This window comes from Crocodylus porosus, unplaced genomic scaffold (genome assembly GCF_001723895.1).
Source record: "Crocodylus porosus isolate Cpor-Errol unplaced genomic scaffold, CroPor_comp1, whole genome shotgun sequence".
Taxonomy (NCBI): Eukaryota; Metazoa; Chordata; order Crocodylia; family Crocodylidae; genus Crocodylus; species Crocodylus porosus.
This window is the reverse complement of record NW_017728912.1, coordinates 34,524,438-34,535,209: the sequence shown is the minus strand read 5'-3', so window position 1 is coordinate 34,535,209 and position 10,772 is coordinate 34,524,438. Positions and strand designations below refer to the sequence as shown.

Below are 10,772 nucleotides of genomic sequence, written 5' to 3'. Positions count from 1 at the left end.
GCAGCATTCATGAGCCCCTGCTACCTAGAGGTATGTAGAAAACACATTTAAAGCTGTGTCTGTGTCCAAATCTCCGAATCTCTCCGAATCGATTCAGCAGGTTCCAATTTGATTCAGAGAGATTAAAGGGTCCTCTGATTTGATTCGGATTCAGAAATTCAGTCACTGAATCAAGCTTAATCTCCGCCGAATTGAATTAGGAACCAAAGCTTTGCACAGCCCTAGTGGGTTTACTTCAGAGTTATTTTCACTAGCATAAAACCACCCTGCAACATTTGCATGTGTAGATGCACCCAGTGGACGCATTTACACAAGTTGCTTTGTTGCTGTAGGTAGTCGCTATGGCTACATAATGTCAGCAAGCATGAACTATGATGCCAACGTGACTGCGCAGTAGCAATGAGCTACTGCAGAATAGGGTTGGAAACGACCTGTGTGGCTCCAGTTCTGCATAGTACCGGTGGTGACTGCAGTCAGGTGCACATGTAGACATGCCCAGTAAATGCTAATTCTGTCCACAAATTGCTAAAACTTTCATTAACAGATGAAATTGACTTCCTGCTCCCAACACAGAATCTGATTCAAACTTATCCCTTCTTTGGCTTTACCTTTATTGTTAACATAATCAAATAATCAAAGTACCACTCTCCGCTCACAATTTTTCTTGATCTTGACTATTCCCAGGTATTTTTTTTTTTTGCAAGACTCATCTGACTTTGCTCTTATTGTTGTACGTCACAGAAGTTCAAACCCCTCTTATTCTCCTGGGGTAGAGCTAAGAGAACCCATCTGGTTTTATAGCAGCATGAGTCACAAGAGCAGCTCTGCAGTTCTCTGAAAGTTCTTGCAGTCCTGACTCTTCTTTAATTTTAAAACCAAAAACAATGGGACTGCTACTTGTTCTAAGTCAGTGAGCCAAAATTGTGCAATCATAATTGCTTTATTAATATGGTAGTGTAAGTGTGGTGTAGCTGTGCTGGTCCAGAAATTATGCAAGAGGCAAGGATTTCTTAGGCTGCTTTGTTTTCTTGGACCAACTGCATGGCTGAGATAGAGTTAGACAAGCTTTCACATGCAAGACATTCTTCAGCAGATCTCACCAGTACCAGCCAAGCACAGCAGAGTAAAAATGAAGAATGTCTTGCATGTGAAAGCTTGTCTAACTATCCCAACTATGCAGTTGATCCAGGAAAAAAAATCACCCTCAATATGGGTGAGATGATATAGTTGGGGACAGTCCTGCTTTGAGCAGAAGGTTAAACTAGATGACCTCCTGAGTTCCCTTCCAACCCTAGTTGTCTATTACTCTTATCTGGTACGCTCTTTTTCCATGTGATCCACTGCTAAGATCTTACACTTAACTTTGAAAACTCTGCCATCTAATGGACAAAGGGTATCTTTACCTTTCTTTAAACTTGCAGAGTCCATGTACTCCACAGACACACATTTACATAGGCTTAGTTTTTCCATTTTATGCTACGTATGAATCCAGTCACAGCAGTCTTTTGCTGCTGCTGTTAATAATCAACCTAATCTTACCGCTTAGCCTCTCTGAGGTGCTCTGACAATTCAAAAGCACATTGCCAACAATTTTAATGGCTTATCATAGCCTCTAAGGCAGGGATTTCAAGCATCTGGCCTGTGAAACTGTTTTATCTGGTCCACCAGGCTACTGGTGAGCCAAGGAATTTATGGGCATGGCTAGTGGGGGTATGGCCAGCTATGAAATTCGGGGCCCTAGGGCTCTGATTAATATGGCCTTTGGGGAAGTGAGAATTATGTGACAGCCCCTGCTTGCCCTTTGGCCACCTGGCCCACCACAGCTTGTGCTGTCTCCACCATGGCAAGTGACTGTCTGGTTCAGGGCCACTTGCCCTACTTGCCACTGCTGCAGTGGCTGCCATTGCTACTGTGCCCATAGTCTGAGTCTGATCTGGTTTGTGAAGAGCCCCATGGTCCAGATCTAGCCTGGGTCACAAGGTGAGTTTGACATCCCTGCTCTAAGGGACTTAGGGCAGCTGTCTACTTCACCATTGCTGGATTCAGTCTCTTTATAATGGTGGATATTACAGCCAAAAAAAGAGTTCTTTCTGAGCTGAGATTTCACATGCTTGATTTCCTCCATGAAATAAATGTTTACCATATCTGAAACTACCCAGCTGGTATTTACCAAAGCCAAATACAAATTAAAAGAATCTTTTGAGATAAGCACTGATTTGGGTTGAATTGTGTTTTGGAATCAGTCCATATAAACTTGCTATTATGCCATCAGCTAGTCTAAGCTAAGTGCATTGATATGTTTGTACCAGACTAGCCAGTAGGGTGGATGACATGAACCGTTCTACCGTTCATTGCAACTGGGTCACATAACATACTGTGCATTGAAATGTTCTTTGACTTAAGTGAAAATTACACCATAGGTTCTCCAGGTGCTTACAGTACCTTTCCATTAAGTCGCATCTTCATGTTCTGAAAACTATCAACAGGTGCTTTTGGAGCCTCCAAAGGTTCATTTGCTTTTTGTTTTCTCCATGTTTTTGGGTCAAGGTACCAGGCTCCATACCTAATCTTCTCCCATTTTGGTTGGGAAGGATCCTGTTAAAAATTATCAGTGATATTTCCTAATTAATTTTATATTTGCCTCTTTCCTCCCACATTAGCTATGTAAACAACTTCCGTCTACCAGGTGGAATGTCGGACCTGATCTATGTGTGAGTCAAGCACATACTGGGTGCATCTACACAAGACACTTTACTATGCAGTAGTGTAGTTTACTGCACAGTAAGCATGCATGTCTACATGTGCGCCTGCTTACTGTGCAGTAAATCTCACTAAGAGCAAGTAAACTTGTTACCTGTAAATGCATAGCAAATTTACTTGCAGTTACTAACAGCACAGTAGCACTCATGTAGACATCTGACCAGGAGCAAATCTGAATAAGGATCTCCCAACACCAGCCCTGCAACTGCAGAGCTGGTGCTGGGACCTCCCTGCTGGCTGGGACTGCAGAGCCTGTTCCTGACCCAGCTCCATGATCGCAGAGCTGGGTCGGGACCAAGATGGGGAGCTTGTTCCCTGCTTAGCTCCGTGAGCATGGAGCTGGGTGGGGAACAGGCTCTCCAGTCTGTTCTTCACTCAGCTCTGCACTTACAGAGCTGAGCAGGGAACAGCTTCCCAGCCTCTGCCCTGCAATTGCGGAGCTTGGGCTGGGAACTGTCTTCATAGTTTCATGGTTGGTAGGGTCGGAAGGGACCTGAGCTGATCATCAAGTCCAACCCCCTGCCATGGCAGAAAAGAGTACTGGGGTCAAACGACCCAGGCAAGATGTTCATCTAACCTCCTCTTAAAGACCCCCAGGGTAGGAGCCAGCACCACTTCTCTTGGAAGTTGGTTCCAGATCCTAGCCACCCTGACTGTGAAGTAGCGCCTCCTGATATCTAGTCTGAATCTACCCTCTGCCACTTGTGACCATTATTTCTGGTCATTCCTGGTAGTGCTCGGGGGAACTCATGGTAGTGTTCCCCCAATGCCTGCTGGTCCCCCCTGACTAGTTTGTAACAGGCCACTAGATCCCCCCTCAGCCTTCTCTTGTGGAGGCTGAACAGATTCAGGTCCTGTAGCCTCTGCTTGTGGGGCCTGCCCTGCTGATTCCTAATCATGTGAGTGGTCCTCCTCTGGACCCTCTCCATGTTGTCCACATCCTTCCCGAAGTGTGGTGCCCAGAACTGGACGCAGTACTCCAACTTGGTCAGGGTCAGGTCCCAACCCTGTGCCCCAGTTGGGTAATCAAGGCATGTGGCTTGGAAAGAGATGTAGCAGTGGAGTAGGTCCCAGTGTCTTGCCCTGATCTACTGGTGGGGCAGCTAGCAGTAAGGGTTGGGACCTTCCCTTCCTCTGCAGCTCTTTCCAAGTCTCCTGCCCCTGACTGGAGAGCTGGGGCCAAGAGGTCCCTGCTCCTGGGGCAGGGGGACTCTGTCCCTGCCCCAGCAGCCAGCACCTTCCTCTAGGGGCAGGGTGCAAAGGCCCAGCCTCAGCCAGGAGACAGCTGTCTCCTGGCCTGGTGCTCCCTGCCAGCCACTGGACTAGCACCCAAGGAGATCCTAGAGCTCCGCCTGGTGGTGACAGGAGCCCATTCCAGGGCCCTAGAAATCAGGAGCAGTTTTGCTGCCATTAGCAGCAAATCTGCTCCCACTTCCCTGCACATGCAGACAGCTATCTGCAAGCATTTGCTTGCAGGTAAACTGCTCCCAGATCTAATCCACTGAGTACATCAGTAAAGTATAGCTGATCGTGTCTCCTATGGGTACATACAGCAGATATAGGTCCTAGCATCACCAGAGGTGTGAATGTTTGATGATTAGTTACCCTAGGTAAGAAATGGATGCTATCACTTTTATATTTTTAATATACATAGTACTAGGGAGGGCTCCATTTTGTATTGTAAGAGGCCACGTTCCTCTTAAAGGCTCCCTCTCTTCAACCCACTCAGCCATTGCTTAGTTCTTAAATTGGTTAACTTTATGGAGGAGCAATGATGTCTCTGTCTCTAGTAGCAATAATTTGGGAGTCACTGGTGTAATGACAGTCTCTCCATCAAAGTCTTAAATTAAAGAATACTATTTTTGGACAGGAAATAGCCTCTTATAAGCTGTGGTTGTGATTTGCTTTCTGTTATCTTGCCTAACTTGGGCCTCTTGCCTAAAGTTCCCAAGTATCACTTCCTCTTGAAGGTTTGACGTATATGAGCTTGAGCCAGTGGAAAACATTTTATCCATAGCAAGTGCTTAAAATTAGACAGTGTAGTGAGAAGAGGAACCAACCAGGAGAGTAAAAGTTGTAAGTTAGAAGTGTAATGTTCTGTACTCAAACATGCACCTTCTTCCATTTCCTCAGTCTGTGAATAGACCCTTTTGCTCTTGCATGCCACTAAGGCAGGTTCAATTAATCTAGGAGATACCACTTATGGGAGTCTAACACTATCATCTAATGCACCAGCTTTGCACGCAAAAGCAAAACTTTGAAGGGTCAGCAGCAATTTGGTTAGCTTGAGGACTGAGTGGTTAGTCCTTCAAGGATTCTCCCATCTTCCACACAAAAGTAAAGGCCCCAAAAGGTTCAAAAAACTTTAGTGATCTTGAGTAGTTCACTTTGTAGCATCCAACTTTTAAAAAAGTCTATTTTCAGAGGGTGGGAACTCAGCATTGCCTAAAACCTGACTGTTTTAATGTGTTACGTTCAGTTAAAAGATTGCAAGGTAACTAGACTTTGGAAAACATAAGCCCTGACCAGTTTACCTTAGCATAGCAGGGATGGCGTCCTGCTTTAAGACGACTCTTGGCAGAAGTCTGAGGAGGTGAAACCCCCAGACACTTTCTCAGCTCAGCAGGCACATTGTTTAGTTCGACAACATGGATAGGCACAGAGATGGTAGGCTTGGTTTCATAGCCAGTATCAAACAAGCTTAGGATGGTGGCTTCATCCATGTTGTATGTCTCTCCCCCCTGGAATAACAACCCAAGGACACAAGGTAAGAGTGAGAGAAAAGAGGGGTTTCTTGCTGCTGCTTTGATTTAGAAGGCTTGTGCCCAGTCCCCATAGACTGCAGTTCCTGGAAGACAGAGTCCAAATGCACTTTTAGCTTTCTCTCTTAGGCCACAATGCCTGCCCAATCTTCACACATTTAAATGTGTTGTTCATCATCATTTGTAGGCCCATTTCAAGCTGGTTTGAAAACAATATATGACCTGATGCACTAAGGCCAATCAAATAAAGTTAACTCTGCGCCAAGTGCACTTGGTGATATTCCAGAACAAAGAGGAGTGATGTCTCCTTCACATTCCTTCCCGTCAGTCGCGCTCCATTACGCACAACCTGACACCAGATCTGAACAGTGGATTTCTGGAATGGGAGCCTGCAGGCTTTGAAGATTCTTCTACTTACCAAAGAAGTTACCCAGTCACAAAACTCCTTAGTTATTCGCTTTATGTTCTCATCCAGGGGAGGAATATAGTTCAGTCTGGCCGCCCTCTCTCGTGCTGCCACCTCTTTCTTTGAAAGCCACGTGTATGAATTCTTGCCTCTGAACTCTTTTCTTTTGAAGATACTGATTTTATAAAAAGTGTGAAATGCCTTTGATTAGCACAGTTAAGGACCACTAATAACCACCACAACAAAGTTGGATCACAGATGGTCCAGCTTATTTCTAAATGGATTGTACTTTCAGCACTAAATAGAGGGACTGGGTGTCAGAAATAAGCTGTATTTGCCCAACAGAGGAACATGGGGAAAGTATGTTGCATAACGGGCTAAGTCCCTTCCTTACTTTTCCACTAATGCCACTAACTTCATTAGAGCTACCTGCAGCACCATCAGTAGAGAGTGGAGCTCTGTATGGCGTATCTGTTTCTACTTAATTCCTCTTATGTGAACAGACACTTCAAAAGTCATATGCAGGCCACACTTGGGTAACTGGGGAGCACCAGCTCTCACAGACATTCCTTTATCCAGTTCTTTAGTTCTTCTGCATGGCTTAGAAATGCATGCAAACACTGGAATAGGTAGGACTTTCAGAAAGTGAAAAAGTATGGGGTATGAAACATATCCAACTATAGGAACACATCCCTTCTCTTTTAACACACCTCATTTCACTGAAGTGACCCCAGACACAGTAAGAGAAACCCTCGGGGCTGCTCACTCTGTCCTGCCCAGTACTCACAGTACTGATGACCTGGGTGCTAGGGTGCTTTCTTTTCTTTGCCCATCCTCCAGCAGGTGCTGTTCTTTCTGAGGAGCATGGCTCTCCTGTTCATGATCCTTGCATCCAGCTTCACAACTCAAACACATTTCAGGGTCCAGGACATCCATCACTTCTTCAAAAAGCTAGGGGTCAAACAAGAGAGCACATGTTCAAACACACATCACCAGGGCTGTTCCTATGGAGGCTGGATTGGATAGGATCCCATGTAACAAACAATTATATCAAACACTATAAGAAAGGCCAGACTAGATCAGCTCCATCGCCCATGTAGTCCAGCTCCATCCTCTGCTCTTCCATTACTGTTCTTAACCTTTTTAGACTCAAGACACCTTTTAGAAAAGTGTGCACTCACAGGTAATTGGATATTTTTGTCTTTGATGGATTTTCGGTGTGCATTCATTCTGGTATGCAGTTGTTGTTTCGTTTCTCCTATATATTTTTCCTGGTCATAGGCCAGAATATTTTTACCATTATGGATTCCTATTTGAAATCTCTGGGTTTATCTTGTGACTGGTGCACGCCTAATAGTGTGAGCATTATGTGGCACCCTATGACAACTTGAAGGGATCATGAGGAGACATAATGGTTGAGAATCACTGGTCTGTCCGTTTTATCTAATGCAAAACACAGAAACACCACTGGGAGGGGAGGGGGAAGGAGTAAGAGCCAGAGCTCTGGGCTCCGTCCCTTCCACGGTAGTGCCAGTCTCCCTGAGCCAAACAGCAAGGCTCCCTGTAGTTTGTTCTCCTTTTGGCCCTGCATATTTTTTCCTGTTTGAACAGAAGGAATGGTCTTGTGATTAGGGTACTTTATTGTGAAATCATGCTCTGGCTGATGGAGGGCTTAAAACAGGGGTGGCAGTTATTCAGACTGGAGGGTTACTTGGGTAGTTTTGGTGAGCTGCTGTGGGATGGGTCAGCACCCCCACACCCCAACACATTGGGTCAGCACCCCCTCCATCCCTCACCTCCCCGTAGTAGCTCACCAAAACTCTTTAAGTGGCTCTGCCCTGCACTCAGCTAGGCAGATAGGAGAGGGCCATGGGTGGGCAAGGAGCAGCATCCAGGAGCGGGATGGGTGGGCCTGCGGCCAGGGTTGGGATTGATTTCATGGTCCCAGGGCAAAGCCATGATGCACTCCCTGCACACCCCTGCCTGTGGAACTGGCGTGCATTGCAGGGTTGTGTGAGCAGTGGATCCTGGGTCTGCCCTAGGCCCCGGGACTCCAATCGTAGCTGCGGCCCATCCTGATCCCAGACACCGCTCTTCGCCCACCTGTGGCCCCATCCGATCTGCCCCACCGTATGCCCTGCTCACATGGGTCCCAGGCCAGTCTCTGTGGAGACGCCATCTGCCTGCACCATCTGGCACCTCCAGCAGTAGATGCAGGGTAGAAGGGGTGGAGTGCCCAGGCAGCGGGGCTGGGTACACCAGTGGTGGCAGACACTGGCAGCAGTAGCTGGATGTGCTACTAAGAAGCAAGTCCAGCTGCTATGCTGCCCCAACCCCAGCCCCAGTGTGCGCCCAGACATGGTGGGACCGGACACGGCCCTGGCTGCCACTCATGGCTGGCTGGCACAGTTCACCAGTCATGACCCCATGTGTTTGCCTTCTAAAGCAACACTTTTTCCCCCCTATTTCATATGCTTTGGGTTGACAAATCGGTGATGGAGGGTGGGTTGCTGAACAGAATATGGCAAATTTCAGTTCTAACTGGGTATCGCACAACTGTGGCTCAAAACAGTTTAAATCTCAAGCTGTGTTTAAGATCATTTATCTCGCCGCATTCTGTAGGTTTTCTATTTGTAAACTGCAGCAGATCTTTTTTTAAGTGACAGGAGGAGCTGCATTTTAGATCACTTACGTTTTAACAACTTGCTGGAAGGATACGTGCCTCAAGGAAAAGTACTGGAAAATGTGGGATTTTTACCTCTGGAGGGACACTTTCTTCCAGATGAGGGTAGAGCACCAGAGGGTGCTGGCTCACACAGTACTCTATCTGTGAGATGTAATCCCTTCTGGCTTTTTGCAAGGGACTGAGCTTGCACGGGCTGATCTGGGTTTTGGTGCATCTTTTCCTTCCTTTTGGCTGAGCCATGCAAGAAGCTTTAGATGCACTATTGTGTTGCAGAATTGGTACAGGCCCCTTTGTGCCATGAATGATGTTGTTGTCAGATGGAGGAGGGAAGCCATCTCTAAAATCATCCAATCCATTTTTCAAGAATGTCCAGCGCCGGCTGTTCAGAGAGTCAGAGAATTTCAATTTGTTTTCTCGAATGCATTTCAAAGGCATTTTTTGCTCTGGCACCTGAAAGCAAGCATTGGTTATTAGTGCTTCAGATAAGGGAGGTTATCATAAAAAACATAAAGACAATGAGATGTCACCTGCATTCTTAAATATTCTGCTTCCAAATGGCTATCCAGTTCAACCAGGCTTGTGCAAGCTGCCCAAGGGGAGCACCTACTTCACAGAAAGCTTCTTGAGCAAGTTTGCAGATTATACAAAACTGGAAAGCATTTCAAACCTACTGGAGGATGGGAGCTCAAGTCAAAAGGACCTCAACAGACTGGAAAGCTGAGTTAGAGCAAACAGGATGAAATTCAGTGTGGACAAATGCGAAGTGCTACACCTCAGGAGGAATAATCAAAAACAAAAATTTTAAATGGGTGACACCTGGCTGGATGGAAAAGGATTTTGGAGTCTTAACAGTCCACGGACTTAATTTAAGTGCAGTGTGACGTAGCTGCACAAAAGGTGAATGCAGTTTTGGGATGCATCAATAGAAGCATTAGGTGCAAGACATGGAAGGTGATGGTGCCTTTCTACTTGGCACTGATTAATTAGGCCTCATTTGGACTATTGTGTGCAGTTTTGGGCTCCACATTTTAAAAAGGACATAGAAAAGTTAGAGAGGATCAAGAGGTGAGCAACAAATATGATCAAGGGCTTGGAAAACAAGTCATATGAGGAGAGGCTGAAGGTGTGCCAGAAAAGGTGCTTAAGAGAGGATATCAGTGGTCTTCAAATACTTGAAGGGTTGACATAAAGAAGAGGGAAAGCACCTTTTTTTCTCTTGCTGTAGAGAGGAGGATGTGGACCAATGGCTTGGAGTTACAGCAAAATAAGTTTAGATTGGATATCCAGAACATTTTCTTCACTGTTTAAATAGTGAGGCAATGAAATAGACTGACAAGGGGAAGCACGGACACTCTGTCACTGGAGGTGTTCAAGAAGAGGTGGGACAGCTATTGGTCAGGGATGACTAGGCATAGCTATGCCCATGTTCTACTATGGGTATTTCCCATGTTTCTGGGCTTTTTCTGGTTTCCCCTGCCCACCCCTTTCTGCTATGGGAAGCATAATGGGAGAGGTCCTCATCACAGTGGCATGTGTGAAAGTGGTAAACTGTAACAGAGAACTGGGCAGCCAGCCAGAGCCATGGGTCAGGGCCTGGTGGCAGGGGGAAGTTCAGGGTACCTCATGTTGTTATTGGCTCATGAGTGCCAGGGAGAGGACTGCTCATGTGGTGAGAAATGAGGGATGGCCAAGAAGAGTGAACTCCAGATGCTGTACAATGATGCATCCTATGTGACAGGTGGTGGGGCGAAAGAGCTGAGAACTGTGGCTCAGCCCAGTGAACTCCAGAAGAGGCCAGGAGAGGGTCCCAGCTGTACATCCTGTGAGGTGTGGGAAGTGGAGAGTGGGGCTGAGTTAACTTGCACAGGGAGAGGTGGGTATCCTTAAATGCATTGTGTGAGTGTTTAAATTGAACTTGCACAAATAGACTGTACTGGGGGTAGCAAGCCAGATGCACCATAAAACGTACCACTAATCAGACACCCTTCAAGAGAAAAGCCATTAAAGCATGTGGTGGGCAAGATAGGCAGTGGGTGGGAGTAAGTGGTTTTTCTCATTACCCTCCAATTAAGCAGAGTTGGCTAAAAATCAAAACTTCCTTCTTGAAGCACTGGCATTTCTGTAACAGGAGTCTCATTTCCGGAGCCTCTCTGGGCGT

The 10,772-nt window shown here is 46.3% G+C and overlaps 1 protein-coding gene across 2 annotated transcripts in view; it reads right to left on the bottom strand.

Moving 5' to 3' along the window:
* Positions 1-10,772, bottom strand: part of LOC109309483 (protein FAM47E-like) — a 26,291-nt gene that overhangs the window by 5,051 nt on the left and 10,468 nt on the right. Inside the window, exons 2-6 of one of the 2 annotated variants that reach the window (XM_019534261.1) lie at positions 8,687-8,993; positions 6,716-6,879; positions 5,941-6,103; positions 5,295-5,501; positions 2,443-2,595 (exon numbers count right to left, since the gene is read on the bottom strand). In XM_019534261.1, the coding sequence (XP_019389806.1) occupies positions 2,443-2,595; positions 5,295-5,501; positions 5,941-6,103; positions 6,716-6,879; positions 8,687-8,993 (994 nt within the window). Of the gene's footprint in view, positions 1-2,442; positions 2,596-5,294; positions 5,502-5,940; positions 6,104-6,715; positions 6,880-8,686; positions 9,065-10,772 lie in introns of both variants that reach the window. The other variant, XM_019534260.1, reaches the window with a different exon arrangement.